We start from the raw sequence: 19490 nt of genomic DNA on the forward strand, positions 1-19490 counted from the left end.
GGTGTAGTTTGCATTGCATGTTTAGAGCGTCATGTGTATTTCGTGACGCATACTCTGCTGGATTTCATTTCACAACTGATCAGTCGATTCGGGTGACATGCGACAGTGAGTAAATTACCGTCAAACAATACGGCTATCATTTGCTCCTCTTAGGAAATGTTTGAGGATGAACAGATTCAGGCAATCGAATTTACTCGTAAATTATATATATATATAGAGAAAACTTGTGCTTTGGTTAAAAATATTTCATCAAATTAAAATATTTTCTTTTAATAAGTTATGGCAATAATAATAATAATAATAATAATAATAATAATAATAATAATAATAATAATAATGATATGCTGTTTCTATGACTAATAATTATTCCTTCTATACATAGAAGGAGTTATGGGGTGGCATAGGGGGGTACTGCCCCCTCCAAACTTGTCTGACCTCTTTTTTTTTTCTATTAACATTAGAAAATATTGAATTCAAAAGATCTTTTTTGCTTTTGTTTATGATTAGGTTTCTGTGCTTAAATTGATGAATTAGGCATATTGTCTTCAGATCATGTGTCTGGATTATAATATTTATTTTAAATTTCTGAATGTATAAGAATTCCTATATCTCATGTGAGGTATATAACAGCCTGTACTCATGTGTTAGAAGTCTGCAGGTGTTTAGGCCGTCACTTGGAGATGTATGAATAACATACTGCACAACAATGCAGAAAAATGAAAAGTGATCCCGGTATAATGTGTAAACTTAAAGACGAGATTAAATAAAATAATTATAATTTACATTTCATATATGATATCTTTAGGAAGGTAAGCTACTGTACATATAAAAAAGTTTCTGTTAGCACTGTTACGTAGTTTTATTAGTGTATGTATGTGTTTCTGTACGAGAGAGAGAAAAAGAGGGAGATTAAGTTGTGCCCTATTATAATTTGTAGTAGACCTGCAGTTCAAGCTCTATACAACTCTGTTCAAAACATCGCGGATATGGATGTAACACTGTAAGAAACATGCCCCCGAAAATACCTTTATTAAATGATCATATTCCGATAAACTGTACCACCGTCAAGCTATAACGGGGGGAGGAGGTAAATGATGTCCCTCATAACCCCGTTATATGAGGATTCTATGGTTTTGCTTTGCCCCCCAAGGAAACTGTTCTCTCTCCGCCTATGCTTCGATATCATAAACGAAGTAAAGACATTGGAAAAATTTGGACAACTTCTTGACGTAGATGCATCTAAATCAAAGCCTTACTATAGAAATCCGGTCTAGTATCTGGTCGATAAAAAAAAAGCATTTGCGGCGTTCTGACTATTTGTAATAATTGGATATCAGAGATCTAGACACAGTCCACAACTCCAGAATCCGAAAGACGATTTTAAATTATAGTCTATAATGAAGACCAAATAAAGCTATGAAAAAGACACAAAGTAAATAAAGGCAGATAAGGAATGCACAGTTCCAGAAAGAAAAATGGCCCGCCTGGATTTTCTAAGTTCCAGATTCAACGCACTGCGCATGCTCAGTGCTCCAAAGCAGTTGTATACTGACGTTCAAAGATATCTGACCCTACTAATCGATAGTGATCGATAATTTGTTGTTATAAGTTTGGCTTCTTTAGTTATTACCTCTGAATAGATGGCGAAGATAATAGTGTTTCCAATCGTACAGTAGTGGCAAAAAAACCGGACCGACCCTTGTAGCTGATTTCAGAGCCTTGTTCACTCCAGAGCACGATAGACTGGTAACTAAGACTTTCGTGGTTCGAATCCTGCCTGGGAAGGAAACTTTTTTTTGTTCCTTATTCAGATTTATTCCCAATACTTTTCGATTGCTGGTAAAATTCATGTTCTGGGAATAATAAGTTAATTAAGTAGTAAAATATCGCTGCAATCGAAAAGTATTGGGAATAAATTTGAATAAGGAACAAAAAAAAAAGTTTTCTTTCCAGGCAGGATTCGAACCACGAAAGTCTTAGTTACCAGTCTATCGTGCTCTGGAGTGAACAAGACTCTGAAATCAGCTACAAGGGTCGGTCCGGTTTTTTTTTGCCACTACTGTACATAAATATACCCGCATTATAAAATTCCATATTTCATCCCCCCTCTGCTGATTGTTAAAAAACACTGGGTTTAGCTGGAAACCGCTGATATTGTCAGTTATGATAATAATTTATGCTTAATCTACATCATTTCCCCGACACTTTTTTAATTGTCCCAATAATGGTGTCACCTATTGAGAACTAGCGGAACTATTTCAAAATTTGTCAATTTGTTATATCTTTGGTTTTGACTTATCCTTGGTTATAAATTCGCTTACACGATCATAAAATCGGAGGTCAGATTTTTTGAACGTCAGTATACACACGAGATCGCTTTGGCAGTTAATGAAATTCATTTTACTTCGATTGTTGTCCCAACCCGGAAGGCATTTGGAAAAATTGCGAAGAAAATATTGATATATTCTTAATAGTAATGATTAATGAATATTTATAAATCCTGCAGTAAAACAGAACGATGGTAAACGAAGTTAACCTGCATAATTAATTTAAAAAGACTCTTTTCTCAACAGTATCCGAACCCTGAACTCTGTAGTCTGCGAGCAGCACGCTGACACACAGCTATCAGAATGCTTACGATGAATTGTCATAATCGGGTTATCGTACTGTATCGTGTTTGTTTAATAATGACTCTTAGGTATTAATTTCATTTTATTTTCAGATTAATTTCGTGCTTCTTGCATTAGTTGTGAAATACCTTCTTGTAATACTATTCAGGTAATGCTGGGTTGAATACCGTTGTTAAATCGTTGTGGTGTGAATTGTGCTCTGTAAGGATCTAAAGGTGTCGGGGCATTTTTTCTGAGACTGTACTTCTCCAGTGTTGCATACCCATTACCCACTCGTAGAAATCCTTACAGCTCATTCATTCCTCCCAAGTGAATCTGTAAGTACCAAGTGTCTGTTTACAATGTGAAATACGAGTACAAGGCAACGTCTGCGCTGTCGAAGAACGTCAACACCAACTGCCGGTACTTCCAAGGTCACGCACTCGACACAAGCGATATTCAGTGTTGAGAATCTCGTCAGAATCACGTTTCTTTTTACAATGCAGTATAATGTTGATGCGCCTAGCGTTCCATATTGTGAAAAGACACTCTGTATAACAGATCTTAAGGCTCTAAAGTGCAGAAAAAATGTCAGTCTCATCATCAGGGGCTGGTATTTATGGAGATTAATTTTATCATTTGTGATTTTTAATATTAGGGCGGCGGAGATTGTTGGAGATTGATTTGTACTCTTGGCGGAGATTAATGTAAATTTTGGAAAATACAATTATTTTGGAATTGGAGTAGGCCTTCTATTAACTCAGTATGAATATTACTTCCCAAATAATTAACATTAAAGATTCGTTGGATTCTGGTAAAGGTGTGGTATGGCCAGTAGGCAATATTTGTTGGATTGAGACCGTATTTAACACACATTATTAAAAACGAAAAAAATAAAAAATAAAACTTGTAGCTTCAAATTAACACTTTCAAATTATTAGTGAAATGTTGAATTCTTCGTCTTTTGAGTTCACTAATGTAATCAGAACACCTAGAATACCATGTAATGTACCCTTCTTGGATATATAACAAATTCAAGTGGAAAAAAAAAATCCGAAAAAACTCAGAATATGAAATTCGCTATAAATCGACGCAATAGTAATAGTTCGCGAATGTGTTCCTATTTCGCTATTTGAATTCTATTTCGCGATTTGTCGCGATTGTTTTATTCGCATATTTTTAATCAGAATCACTTAATTCGTGAAGATTAGTAAAAATCTATTGCATATCTATTATGTCATGATTTTCGCGATATCCATAAATACCCGGCCCTGCACATCAATAAGACACTTAAGGGCACTCACCTCTGGGTGGACTGGAGTGCACATAGAGGCCGTTGGCCTGCATGTTCTTCTGCTGGCTGTTGGGGGGAGTAGTGCGCTTCCTCTTGATGGACATCTTGGTGCGTTGTCGCTTGAGGATCGCCTTGTCGAATCTCGGGGGTGGTTGTATTTGTACCGACATGGACTCGTGCACATTCACTATTATTTTATGCTCATTTTGCTAACCTCACTAAGAGAATCGGTCTAAGCTTGCGAGAAGCATCTATAGCACGTTCTTCCAAGTCATTTATCTTGTCTGTCACTCGCAATTAGTTCAGGAATGAGTTTGACGCGACACCATTGTCCTGCGTGAAATTTCATTACCCCATTTGTGCGACGTGAAGATTCCGAATTGATTTCATTTCACAGCAGTCGTGCCGGACGTGTCATGCTCTTACAATTTGTGACACTCATCTGAAAGAATAAAAAGATCATGATTGCAGGCAATTTATGTTATATGTAAGCTACTTCCTACTGAAGTAAATAATGTTACTGTTCCTGTAGTTTTCAAGACGAAACTGATTATTCGATAAGCAAAATATAGATACTGTCCAAATTTCACGAGAGGAGGGTATGGTCCTTGCGGAATAAGAGGAGAGGGTCAACTAGTAACTCAGCTCCTCTGAAGGAGCAGGTGGATGGAGATGGTGTCATTGGCCGGCTGGGACAAACAAGGCTTAGTCATTGGCCGGCCGGTTCCAGGTTGGGGAGTTGGTTGTAAGAGAAGGGGAAAAACTCACATTCCTTGCTCGGATCTTCTGTTGAAGTGCGGACTGTAAGAATAATTTGAATTATCACAAATCCAAACGCAGGAGCAGGGATATACAGCTACATCTTCGCCTTTTATAAGCCCATCGGATCATTCAAAACAGCGTTCGATGGAGAAATCGAAGCCATTCGAACAGCATTAAACCAACTTCTACTGCGTCTTGAAAAATTCTCCAGGACAGTCACCCTGAGTGATTCAAGATCCGCCATAGAAACAATTGGTGCAATTGAGCCTGCTGTATCAGTGGAGATTGTTGACTGCCGTAAGACACTGAGGAAACTAAAATTAGCTCAGAAGGAAGTTGTATTGCAGTATCCCTGGGCATTGTCAAATTTCTGGGAATGAACAGGCAGATGCATTAGCGAAAAAAGCTGCCATGCTCACTAGTTGTTTCAAATCAGTAACATCATACCACTCCTCTAAACTCTACATAAAGAAGCAAATGAAGGAACAATACCTCATGAGTAGAGCCTCTCTTAAACTGAGTGTATGTATGAAAGACCTATTAGAGATAAACACTTCCACACATTTGGGGACGATAGGCCCAATTTCTATTTTGGCTTTTTTGCCTATTTTAGCTCCCGTTGCCTATTTTAAGGTTAAATGCCATTTTTAGCCTTTTTACGTCGTTATTGTACATTTTCTATATTTTAAATGCATTTAAAATAAACCGCACATAAATTATATATATATATATATATATATATATATATATATATATATATATATATATATAAAAACAAAAAAGAACGGTTGCACAAATTAAAAAAAAATATTCATCTCACACAAATATTTACTGAGAATCTTATTCTCCAGCAATACATGTCTCCAAAAAGTCGTAAACTTTTCTCCCCTACCGATTCCATCTTTTATGTCACTTAACAAAGATGTTTGAACAGTATAACCCTCAGTGCTCAGGTCACTTCGGGGTTTACCAGCGTACTTTGAAGTCTCTAATCCCTTCTCACGCCTCTCTTTTTGAGATAATATATAGTCGGTGTTTCCCAATCTCTGAAAGAAAGTAGAGACAGTCCTTCTGAAATAAGTTGTTTTAAGTTTGCTCCAATCACTTCAGTAGAAGTAGAAAGATCTTTTTCCACCATGAAAAACGTTCTCTCTGACAGACTGCTCACTATAACAGTTGACAACTTACAAAATCATCTTGTTGTGACATGTAACCAAGGAAAGTGAGTACCGTATGGGATAGTTTATTGAGTATTTGTCTATTTATTGTCTGTTTCCATGAATAATAAATGCCTATTTCACTGCCTATTTTTACTATTTTAGTGCCTATATGCCTGCCTATTTTAACCAAAATAAATGCTTAAACATCCGGGCTCTACTCATGAGTTTAGAATCAAACAACAGCCAAGCCCTGGAAGACTTCCTTACATAGCACACCTGACTGGCCAAGACAAGAAGCTGTTGCGAAGTTCCGGCTCCAAACTGGACACGACATTCTTGCCCAACACCTGTATCGGTTTGGGTTACTTCAAACGCTCACCTGCAAACTCTGGATGAAGATATGGACAGGGACCACTTAATGCACTGCCCGGCTCTTTGCAGAACATCCGAGACCGGGAAATATTGGAAAGCCAGGATCAAGATAAGGAATCAGATGGACAAATGATGACTTTTTGTTAATGTTCCATGTCATTAGAGAAATAAATAAATAATTTGAATTTATTATTAACCATGTTTTGAAAATGGAGAGATTTAAGTGTAAAATGATAAATGTATCAGAAAATGAAAGCGCACTCTTCGGGGCAACTATTTGAACTAAATGTGAATACTTGGCACTTTTGTCTTTATTGAATAATCTGTTTTTCATTGTAATTCAATAACCATTAATTGATTTTTGTTAATTTTGTTATAATTACGCTTCGTATTCGAGCTACCTAAAGACTGAAGTTAAAGATACATTGGGTATATAGTACGCCGACACAGATGATGCTACCGATAAGGATATAAACAAACACATCGTCGCTGCGTGTTCGTGGAGTATAGTCAACTCCCGACATTCTGAAGCTATACTAGTAAACACATACGTGACCCGTGATGTTCATTTTCATCGTGATCTTTGCACTGAATAATAACGTGCATTAGTAAGTTACGGAACTTGAACATATGCGGATGTCACTTGAAATGATTTTATATTGCAAGAAATTCTTTCAATAGCACATGACGTTATTGGTGCATGATGTAGTACAAGATATTCCTATTGTGTGATATTTTTTCGTGTTTCATTAAGATATTGCATCTCGCTCATCACTGAAAACCCACTAAGTTTCTGTGTAATTTTCTAGAAATCCCCAAAAATGGAGATTATTTAATTTATTAATTGGGATGTTGGATTTGAACATCATGGTAGGCTACACAAAATCCATGCTAAACGTCGAGTTAATATCTTCATAATTTTGAGATTTTTATGGTACTAGTTGTCTTCTATTACGTTCAACACACTTTCTGAGACTTTTGGTATTTTAGTGTCTTTCAGTGCACTGATTTTTGTCACTTTTACGTTTATTTTACACATTTTATATGTAATGTTGTCTATTTTGACAGTAAAAATATTAGTTCAAATATCAACTATGCCCCGCAATATTAGACGCTCTGCAATGAACCTTCAATCAGCCACAAAGGTGTAGTTATTCAAATAGTCCTAATACGACTAGTAAGGGCAGTGCTCTGTAAGATTACTCTCTATGGTTGCGTCCCGATTTTCACTTTCTAGAGGAAGAGGACAGAGGATGCGTAACTATTTTGTATACGAACGTACCTGTATCTGCGCTGTGACGTCACGTATACTTCGAATCAGGCAACTTCAGTCCAGTTTATAGGTAGCTGGAATACGGCACCTAGTTATAATATTCTAACTACATCACCTTGTAGAACTTCGATAATGTGAGAGCTTTACTTCCATGTCTCAGTGTCATACAAGGTGACAACCTACTAATGTTATATCTCAAAGCGTTTGTAGCTCTGCAAAAAGTGTGTTGATATGGGTTTGAATTTTTACTAGCTGACTAGCATCAGAATTCTTTTTAGTTATGAAACCTGTGAAATGATTTACTTGAAGACGTGGTAGAATAGGAGAGTGGTTGAAACATAAGTGAATTCCAAACTTTCCTGTCTTTGTAAAAAAAAAACTTACAATATCCTAAGTGGGATTTTAAACATACACGATTTCGTAAGAAAAACCTTGATAAAACAAATTACAGTCCTACCACAGAACCTCAGAGTTCGAGGCTTATAAATTAATATATTTTTGCCATTAATCTTCGCGAAATATCTACTTCATGTACTAATTTGAAAAAAAAATGAATGTAACAGAATTACAAATGGATTCATAATAATATCTAACAAGTACGACTCGCCGTATTCTATCAGTTCAGCTGACAACTTCCCACCGTCTTAAATTGCTTATTTATTTTATAATACAAACTTTGTGTGCCGTTATTCAGACTTTGAGATATATATTTTTCAACCATTACTTTACATAATTTTGAAGGACTTATTCTGTTAAATGCTTTGTAGAAATCTACAACGTTTGGAAATGCGATTTTTTATATTCTCTTTGTTTTCATATAAAATGTAAGAGCATAAATATTTAATGAATATAGTGTTTCTGCAATTCTGTAATTTTTCCAGCTATTATTTTACAATAGATACTGGTCTCGAGGTTCAGTCATTTGTACGCCTACAAGAAGAATAAACGGTGCTCTGTAAATGACACATACTTCATTGTGCATCTTATTCAGTAACTAATAAACCTGCTATTTTAAATGGTCTTCTGTAAAATGAATCATACGTAACCACTATCTGAGCAGAGTTTCTCAAACTTCTTCCACTGCAGAACCCTTTAATCCATTTTACTATTATTATTATTATTATTATTATTATTATTATTGTTATTATTATTATCATTATTATTATTTGCAACGGCACTTATAAGATAACATCTTTATGATATAACATTTATTATGTTTTATTAGTATTTAATAAATGTAACTTATTAATATTTTGAAAGTCAGTATCTCAATAGTTCTGTTCAGTGGGGTGAATATGCTTATTTTTAAGCCTGCATTTTTTTACATCTGATTCTATGGCGGAAAGTGGTAGGCCTTTCTAGTTCTGCATTTATTTAATTTATTCCGGTAGGCTATTTAGTTTTCGTGGACACATACGTAGAAAGTCCAACTATGAAAGTGATAAATAATAATAAATATTTTTTCCCCTTTTGGAGTTTCAATAATAATAATAATAATAATAATAATAATAATAATAATAATAGTAATAATAATAATAATAATGTATTATTATTATTAATTTTATTATTATAAATATTGATGATGTTTCAAGTTATTATATATTATATATATAATTATTTATGTTATTAATTTTGCAAATTCTTAGAATTGTACTGATGTACGAGTAACTATAAAAGTTGCTGAAAATTGTTCCCTTATTAAGTTACTCTTTTATATTTGAGATTTTCTACAGTGCTGTAGTTTCCTCAACCAAACAAACTTGTAAACCATGAAATATCATTATTCATTAAATTTGTTTCCTCCACTCGTCCCTATCCAACGCATCTGCATCTTGTAATCCTTTGTCCCCCACACCGTCTCACCTCTTCCATCCATTTTTCAGTCGGTCTTCCTTTCTTATTTCTTCCTTCTGGATCTCATCATATCACTTCCTTCGGTATTCTTCACTCTTCCATTCTCATTACATGTCCATACCATTGTATTTATTTTTCATTTATAACTTCTACTACCCTACATCTTTTTCTACATTCGTTATCTCCTTTAAATACCCTTACTTATTGATTTTGGTAAATTTTATAGTAATTGTACTTATTCCACTTATTATAAATATTCTTGATATATTTCTCTTGTTCAAGATTTTTTTTCGGTTTATTGATTTTGCTAAATTTTATAATTATTGTACCGATGTTATTGTGAATGTTCCTGAAAATTGACCCCTATTAAGTTTCTAAGCTTGTTTTAAGCTACAGGTAGGTGTGACTGACTTTTGAGCCATGGTAAAGCAGGGTCTGTACAGGCATACTGTACGAAGTCAGAGAATCACGTACCCACATACATTAATATTTTCCTCCGCCAATAATAGGTACTATTTATTTTAAAATGTCATGCATGAGCCCCATAGTGTTGTGATAATTTAGATTGGATCAGTAAAGTTCACAGAACATCGTTAGCACTTGTTTCTTAATTAGTACTGATCTTTTATCACATCTCTACCTCTGTGCAACGTCACAGTTTGCGATGAGGGGGAAGAGAGCAAAATGCTGTACTAGTCTGTGAGAAAAAGTATGTCTGAACTCTCACCTTACACAGGCAAGCAGTGATCAGAGCATTGAAATTAAGGCAAGCAGATATATATTTTGTTTTGCTTGTTATTATTTTGAAGTCCACGACCAAACTAAGCCACTTCAAACAACGGTCAGTCACCGACAGAGATATGATACATCTCTATTAATGTTATGGTAAACAAACTTGACAATGGTTCTTGTTTTGGATCAGTATTGACACAGCTCTCAATGGTTAGGCGATTTACGACTTACATTTGATAAGTTGGTTACGTTTGATAAGTTGGTTAATGAGAACGAGTTACGTTTGGTAAGTTGGTTAATGAGAACTACTTACATTTGGTAAGTTGGTTAATGAGAACGAGTTACGTTTTATAAGTTACTTAATGATAATGAGTTACGTTTGGTAAGTTGGTTAATGGGAACGACTTACGATTGATAAGTTGGTTAATGAGAACGAGTTGCGTTTTGTGAGTTGGTTAATAAGAACTATTTACGCTTGATAAGTTGATTAATGAGACTGACTTACGTTTGATAAGTTGGTTAATGAGAACGAGTTACGTTTAGTAAGTTCGTTAATGAGAACGAGTTGCGTTTGGTAAGTTTGTTAATGAGAACTACTTACGTTTGATAAGTTGGTTAATGAGAATGACTTACGTTTGGTATGTTGATTAAGGAGAACGACTTAGTTTGATAAGTTGGTTAATGAGAACAACTTACGTTTGGTAAGTTGGTTAATGAGAACAACTTGCGTTTGATAAGTTGGTTAATGAGAACGAGTTGCGTTTGATAGCTTGGTTAATCAGAACGACTTACGTTTGATATGTTGGTTAATGAGAACACTGAGTGAGCAGCATACTGTGTGCATTTCTTGAAGTTGTAAGCAAGGGAAGGAAGAAAGTAACAATTTGGTAGGCGAAAAATTTTCCTCCTCACGTCACTAATCCTGGTACAAAAATCGCATCGGAATCCACTGTATTTATAGCTGCAAACTCCACCAGTTGAGGTACAGTGCAAGAAGAATTAAATTCTATTTTAATATGACATATTTGAAGTAAAATTTACCTGTTTAAAGCCAAGCGGGTGCATTTGTGACTTCAACCCATAACAAGAATGTAAGCACAGAACACAAACTTCCACAACACTTGGCAGCCGTCAGCAGGTGGCGCAAGGATCCGGCGCACTGCTTGTCCACTTGCACACCGCGCTGTCAGTGGACAATTCCGTCCTGCGCGCCGGGGTGTCCGGCATAACTGTGTGGGCACGCGAGGGTTGAAATGTTTGACACTTGAAGGGAATGAGTTTCTAATATAAATATTATTCCAGCTATTTAAATTAATAATTTCATTAATAATCTATCTATCTATCTATCTATCTATCTATCTATCTATCTATCTATCTATCTATCTATCTATCTATCTATCTATCTATCTATCTATCTATCTATCTATCTATCTATCTGTCTGTCTGTCTGTCTGTCTGTCTGTCTGTCTGTCTGTCTGTCTGTCTGTCTGTCTGCCTGTCTACCTACCTATCTATCTATCTATCTATCTATCTATCTATCTATCTATCTATCTATCTATCTATCTATCTATCTATCTATCTATCTATCTATCTATCTATCTATCTATCTATCTATCTATCTATCTATCTATCTATCTATCTATCTATCCATCCATCCATCCATCCATCCATCCATCCATCCATCCATCCATCCATCCATCCATCCATCCATCCATCCATCCATCCATCCATCCATCCATCCATCCATCCATCCATCCATCCATCCATCTATCTATCTATCTATCTATCTATCTATCTATCTATCTATCTATCTATCTATCTATCTATCTATCTATCTATCTATCTGTATGTCCGTCCGTCCCTCCGTCTGCCTACCTATGTACCTATCTGCCTATCTACTTATCTATTTACATTCTATTTATACCTGTCGATTTCTATCTATCTATCCACCTATCCATCAACCCACCTATCCTACGTAGGTTCCTATTTACCTCCCTGTCTATGTCTACCTGATCTATCGAATCTATCCATTCTATTATGTCTATTCTAATCTACCCCATTGTTATTTATTCATATCTATCTGTTCTCTTATATCTATTCTAATCTAATGTATTCTCTCTATTCTAATCTAATGTATTGTAGGGGAGAGTCGGGTAGTATCGGACATCGGGTAATACCGGACAGTGAGTTTCTTTCATCTACCACACGATGATAGTATCTGACTGACATGGTTACGTTTCTGTGATGTCGCATAGAGAAACGTAACCATGTCATTTAGGTACTACCATATGGTAGTAGATGAAAGAAACGCACTGTCCGATACTACCCGATGTCCGATACTACCCGACTCTCCCCTATATTATATTCTAATCTAAAGTATTCTATCTATTCTGATCTAATATATTGTAATCTATATAATCTACCTATTCTAATCTTATTTATCTAACCTATCTATTGTAATCTACCTATCTGTCTCTGTCTTCCTATCTCTGCCTATCTTTCTGTCTCTCTCTTTCTGTCCGTCTGTCCATTCGTCTATCTGCTGTTCGTTACTCAGGAGAAGACGAGCGGAAAGAATGTGACCTTCTTGACTAACGCTATTGATTATTATAAACATCGCTCAGATAAGCATCCCAGTAGCCAGGTTAAGGAAACATGAGTAACAATGCGTATGGAAATTAAAGCTAAAAGTTGAACAGAAGGAGACCTAATGTTTCCGCTTACTGCATTACAAATATTGCACGTGTTGTCGTACGTTAATCTGTTCACATCCCTTCCTCCTCAGTCCGCTCTCGTCTTCTCCTGAGTCACCGACAGTATTTGTCCTTCTAGCTTGCCCTAACTAGCTACCTACCTACCTACCTAGTTATCGTATCTTATATATACACTGCCGAGCAAAAAAAAAAAACGCAACACTTGAATAAATTTGAAATATCAATCCGTAATACAAATTATAACATTTCTATGTGCTTCTATGGACCTGTTTGTGTTAGGCAAGTGTTAATTCATGTTTTGGGAAGAAAAGTATACCCATTGGGTCGTTTGTGATACCCTCTTTGTCACTTCCTGTCCGGTACTGTATATTTATTGCTGTGCCATTAAAATTTACAACCCTAAACCCAAGCAGCTAAAACAAAGTTACAACACTATAGTTTTCTCTTTTTGGTTATAATGGAAGTCTGTGATATTGAACTCAGTTTTAAACAACATTTAAGAGAGTTAAGATACCATTAACCCTCGAGAACGCCGCTAGAGTAGTCACGTTGGAAAAAGATGACCGCAGCTTACGTTATGTGGCTCAGGTGTCGCATACATGGCTCCGTAGCTCTTGAAGAGTATCTGGAGCATGTTGACGGACATTCCTTCCTAAAATGTCCCACAGATGATCAATTGGGTTAAGATCCGGACTACGTGACGGCCATTGCATGAGTTGGATACCTACTTCATTGAAGTACTGGAGGACGCATCGCGCCACACGAGGACGTGTATTGTCCTGCATGAGCACGTAATTGTCACCAATAAGTGATGCAAAAGGAAGAACATGTTGCCCAAGAATTTCTTCAATGTAGCGATGGGCAGTAAGAAACCCATCTTCCACAAAACAAGATTCGTTCGTGCAGTCAAACTGTCTGTCCACACCATTACTGAACCGCCCTGAAATGCTGTCCTTGATGAAAAGTTGTATGAAGAATACCTTTCTCCAGTCCTCCACACTCTTTCTCTTCCATCTGAGGATCTGAGGCAGAATCGGGACTCATCTGAGGACAGAACTGTTCCCCACTGTTTGTCAGCCCATTTCTGATGTTCCCTTGAAAATTGTAAGCGAGCTACCTAAACCCATTTCAGTTTGGTTGATAGGCTTTCCCCTCCACTCACACTCCGTACTAACAGTGAAGGAAAAGATGCTACTATCCATCTCACAAAGTTCGACTATAATTGACTTTCTGCATAGTGACAAATTTATTTCTGAAAGTATTTACCAGTACTCTATATTTCGCAAGTCCATACTAAACGTTTATATTGAATTTTATTGCTGTGTATATCAACTGGCATATAAAAAAGCTACTGACAACAGAAGATACATGTTTTCTTCACCGCTAGTTGCTACTCTACAGCATACACAATGAGACAATCTGCACTGTGTCGCTCCCCCTGACTTCATAATTCAAACTGACATTCCTAAATGTAATTAATTATTAGTTGAAAATATAAAAACTACACAAAAATATACCCTAACATGTAATTGTCAAACATCTATGATACTGTATTTTATGTTCACTTATGTACTTTATAATATTTTATTTGCTAGTGTGTACGGCTTGGGGGTGCAGGTATAAGAGGTAACAGCTACCAGTCTTGTCACTGACGGACTCAGGGCAAGTAGAAGGGGAAAGAAATGCCTTCGAATCCTCTCAACTGGTATGAAATGTCGTTTAGTCATCTGTCCGTCTACTTGCAGGGCAACACAGGACAATATATTGACAGTGAAAAAACAATCATGTTCCTGGTGAGCTTGGAATCCACGACTGTTTGTTTTGTTGATCATGATCAACATGTTTTGCGTGGATCATGATCAATTAATTATTTGTTTTGAATTGTGTTTTCTTCTGGGAGAGATTAGTATTAAATTTAATCTTGTGTTCATTCCAGACTCATATGTAAGTACATATGGTCCGTTTTGTTTTATCAAATGTCTTGGGAGCAATTTCACAAGTATCTTGTTTCATTCTCGATGAGAGAGTGCTAATTGTTTCACAGGAGTCTCATGCGTGTACTTGTGCAGGATTCGTGTAGCGTGACCCGCCGCAATTAATCTCCCGTTCTCCCGAAGGAGTAGGCCTACATACTTAATAAACAAATAATACGAACTGTTCCTCCATATACTCGCTCCGTATCCCTCCCAAGAGCTTAAGAGTTCTCTGAATAGCATTTTATACAACGCGATAGTAGATGAGGCAATTATAGCAGTAAACGAACGCAACTAGTGAATTATAAATTTAGTCTCATAGCAGTTCATTCATGTTTTCTGACTGCGTGTGTATACATTTTATGTGTGATTAACACATGTCAGGCTATCGGCGTGGCCGAGCAGTAGCGAACGGGACTCGTGCTCCGAGACGGGTTCGAATCCCGCATAGGTTGATTTCCTAGCAGTAGCGGCTGGTGACCGAAATCCTTGGTGAGGCCTGTAGTAAGTAGTTTAAGCAAGCTACCTTCCATACAAAATGTTTATCATTGGTGATACTTTATAATGATTGACATTATTACTATATTATTATTATTATTATTATTATTATTATTATTATTATTATTTATTTATTTTTTTTTTAAATAATGTCAATCTTCAAATAAGTTGCTATGCTGTGAGTTGATTCCAGTAGGCTTAACTATTTAATTTTTATAAAACAACGAATGTTATGCTGAACTGAAGAAGCATGTGTTGAAATTCCTCTGGAAATATTTTTCAGATCGCTGAAGTTTCAGTAGACACACTGTTCTCTCTCTCTCTCTCTCTCTCTCTCTCTCTCTCTCTCTCTCTCTCAGCTACAAGCACGACCAACAGAAAAGTTTATTTCGCACCACATTACCAAAGACCCATTTATGTTACTCACACCAGGATGCATTGAAAGCTCGCGTTTAAAGATTATCTTTCTGAAAAATTGTCAGTGATGGCGTAGGTCTATCTTAATTTAAAACGTTCCTTTTTTCAATATTATTTCCTATCGATAACGATACTCTAACAATGAATTTATTACAATTATCATCGTTATTTCTAGCATTTCTTTCGATTTCTATTTTCCCGAAACACATAACCACAGTGGACCACACGACGATTCACCACTGTTATTCTCATCCCAACAGACACTTGAGACCGGCATTGACAAAAGACCAGGTTCTAAAGGGAGAAGTGAAGGCTGATGGGTGGGAGAATACCTGCTAGGCCACGAGGCCACAAGCAATGTGCCTTAGTTTCAGCTTTCCGAGTGCAACCTTAAAACCCGTGAAAACATACGAAATGTAGAAGCCAGACTCGGCACGAGCGATCCTGACCTCAGGAACAAATTTTACTGCAAGAGAGGTCTATATACATCACAAAGTTTTCTACTTCTACAACTCTATACGCTTCATTGAAATAACTAATATAATATGTTATACGCGACTAAAAACCACTAAAATTTTTAGTTTTAAGGAAGCAACGTGACTGAGGCCCGGCCTCACTTGCCTCAGCCAATCAGCCGCCACTGTTTCCTAGAAGGCTAATATCTTCGAAAGGATTTTCGCAATCGTAAGGTTAATATCAGGTAATCCCATTATGAATCATCTTGACTTATTTCGCTGAAATACCATCTGTCACTAATTCCAAGATATTTACGCCGTTGATACAGCGTTGTTAAATAATCTGTTACGAAAATTAACCCATACAGTGGACGCAAAATATCTCCGAGCCTGGTCTACGTCACAGAGAAAAGAAAACCAGCACGGATTGTTATGCGTGTATGTTAAAACTGAAAATATTGACTACTCGTCGTTCTCTATGTTGCTCCTCTATTACAGTGAAGTAATTGAGTCTGACAGTACAGTGAGCTGATATTTTTAATTTGTGATCGATTTGTTTTCATGCTGTTAATATTGCCACACATTCTCTTCCTCCCGGAAGTGCGCTTCCAGGACCATTGTACCAGTGTCTTGAGTAATGTGACTGGACGTCCCTTTTTAAACATTCCGTCACGGTGTCACGACAATAAAATTCTTGTTAGCACGGCTATTAGTCCCTGTGTTTTGTTGGAAAATGCAAAAAACGAATATTGCTGAACCATGCTCCAAAATTACATAATGTTGAATGTATTCGTATCTTTAATTCAGTCGTGATCGTTGTTTCGTATGGCAATACTCAGATAAGCGTTGTGTTATAGGTAAAGATCGACAGATCTAGTCTTGGTGGAATATTTACAAAAGTTGAAACAATGTGTGGAGGCGCTTGGAAGAACCATAGTCTAGTATATACAGTCACGAAGCTCAATACGTAGTAAATATGCATCCATAAATAGTTGCTAACCACTAGGATCGCTAATATCGCCTCATTACAGACAATGCGAAATAGTACCGGCACAGTCTATTGTTCCTAGCACCCTCACAACTCAAGCTTCATGACTATATATACTAGACTGTGGAAGAACCTTGTTGAACCTAGTTCACTTTTAGTGACAACAAATAGCAAATATTGACTGTTGAAGTTCTTTCTGGAAGTAGTTAGCTTGTTGAATAAATACTCAAGTCTACTCGTTCATTACAATCGATGTCTGTTTGCTTGGATGTATATTAAAACACTTAAGGAAATAATTTAATGCTATCGATTACTGCGTTATTAGGTTTTGATCATGTCCACTACACAGTTATAAACCAACTAGGATTCAGAAACACATAAAAGACAAAGTTTTGAGGGAAGTTTTTCTTACCAGTGAATACAGAAATGAAGATCTCTCCTTTCGCACACATTTGCAAACAAAGTGAGAATACATCCATTATTTTGCATATAACTTCACATTAATAATTTTATGCTCGACCATGCCGAAATGTAGTAATTATACACCTGGTAGTAGCCCTTTAATGGACCTCATTAAAGTACACCTATTCATTAAAGTTCAGATTTTCGATTATTCTCGGATATGCAATCGAAAAACAACTAGCGAAACGTCACGGAGGCTGGAAATCCAATACTGTCGCAGAAGGTTATGTTCTGTTACTATAATAATTAGCGTTAATTATAAATAAAATTCAAATAAATTCAATTTGTCATCTCGTTTTTCAATGTCTAAATCAATTTCCAGGTTATATCAAGATTAATGTTCATTTTACTCTCTAGATTATATCAAGGTCAATGACATTTATTCCTCGGAAAAAATCTATACTTTCGCGCCTGCGCACATCTCACAATTTACGAGATTGCACAAGGTCACTTCCGCTCTCCAGTCAGATAAGAATAATATGAATACTTATGAATAATTTCAAGTTAGAAATATGGTCGAGCATAAAAAGTCGTATGAAACTTGCCTATAATGTAATTAAGACGCTCGTATGAAAATTATGAAAGTCGCTTGCGCTCGTTTCATAAACATACTCGCGTCTTAATTACTACCATTATAGGCTCGTTGCATAATGTACTATTATATCTTCATTTCTTATTTTCCTCGTGCAATAACCTTCTTTGCCTTTCGCTGCTCAAATCTCTCGGTTACTGTACCTCTTTGTCGCATGTGTTATGTTATGTTATGTTATGTTATGTTATGTTATGTTATGTTATGTTATGTTATGTTATGTTATGTTATGTTATGTTATGTTATGTTATGTTATGTTATGTTATGTTATGTTATGTTATGTTATGTTATGTTATGTTATGTTATGTTATGTTATGTTATGCAAGAATAGATAATTTTTTTTTTTCACTGAAAAAATTGTTCTTACATTGGCTAGACTGAACACTGGTTACAATAAAAAAACAAGTAAAGTAACTATTTTATATTTTCTCACAAAACATTACACCTTCTGTCAGTTAATATTTTTTGTACAATGAAAAACCCATTAAGTTACACAAATATGAGAAATTAAGCAGACAGCAAAATTTCTAGTTCAAACCATTTAAAACATTAATTTACACGTATATAAGTAGATATGGTAACACTGAAAAGATTTTCAATGGACTTGAAAGATTGAGGCAAGATGGAGTAGGACTCAGTTTGTTTTATCTTCTCAAATTCATTGGTGCTAAGAGTTAAATGACTTTAAAGGAGAGTTTGCAGATTTCACTTGCCCTTGGGAATTCCGGAATGTTGGTGGAATGGGTAGCTTGAATCTTTCAAGGGCTCCTTGAAGACCCTGCTTCACAGGGAGCTTTATCTGAAAACTAGATTTGCGTAATAAGAAGACCGGTTTAGTGGTAGTTATATAAATATGAATGGATAGAGAAGATCGTGTATAATATGAAAATATATGTGAAATATGAAATGTGAAAATTTTACCAAAACATTATTAAATAGCCTATGAACATTGCTTTGGTGTTAATTGTATTCTACACATTGTGGCTTGAGAAAATTATCGTTGTCATGGCGCTGGTAGGAAAGGTTTGGAATTTCATATTTGCCTGGTACTATTAGTGACCATCACATCATTAAGAATAACCTGTAGTAGTATTCTATTTACATAAAACTCTTATGCTAAACAGGCTGTAAACTATATAAACTGCGACAATTATACAGACTGTACATTTCGGTCTACTAAATATGATGTGTAGTGAAATTTTGTTTTTTTTTTCCTCCTATTTTTGTTTTTAATTCCTAAAATATCATGTTTTTGTGATTGATAGTAGTCTAATATTTACTGTTCGAGTAAATGTGAACGTCATTGCCAATGAGCTTTCGTCCACACACACACACACA

General features: G+C 35.9%; 2 protein-coding genes across 3 annotated transcripts in view; one reads left to right on the top strand and one right to left on the bottom strand.

The window, feature by feature from the left end:
* LOC138696216 (uncharacterized) overlaps positions 1-11230 on the bottom strand; it is a 131295-nt gene extending 120065 nt beyond the window's left edge. For both annotated transcript variants that reach the window (XM_069820884.1, XM_069820875.1), the window contains exons 1-2: positions 11098-11230; positions 3914-4345 (exon numbers count right to left, since the gene is read on the bottom strand). In XM_069820884.1, the coding sequence (XP_069676985.1) occupies positions 3914-4073 (160 nt within the window). In that variant the 5' untranslated portion in view covers positions 4074-4345; positions 11098-11230. The remainder of the gene's footprint in view (positions 1-3913; positions 4346-11097) is intronic.
* The window catches only part of LOC138696227 (tRNA wybutosine-synthesizing protein 4-like), a 302346-nt gene that overhangs the window by 150491 nt on the left and 132365 nt on the right, over positions 1-19490 (top strand). The gene's annotated exons all lie outside the window — the stretch shown is intronic.

Source organism: Periplaneta americana, chromosome 1 (genome assembly GCF_040183065.1).
Source record: "Periplaneta americana isolate PAMFEO1 chromosome 1, P.americana_PAMFEO1_priV1, whole genome shotgun sequence".
NCBI classification, from domain to species: domain Eukaryota; kingdom Metazoa; phylum Arthropoda; class Insecta; order Blattodea; family Blattidae; genus Periplaneta; species Periplaneta americana.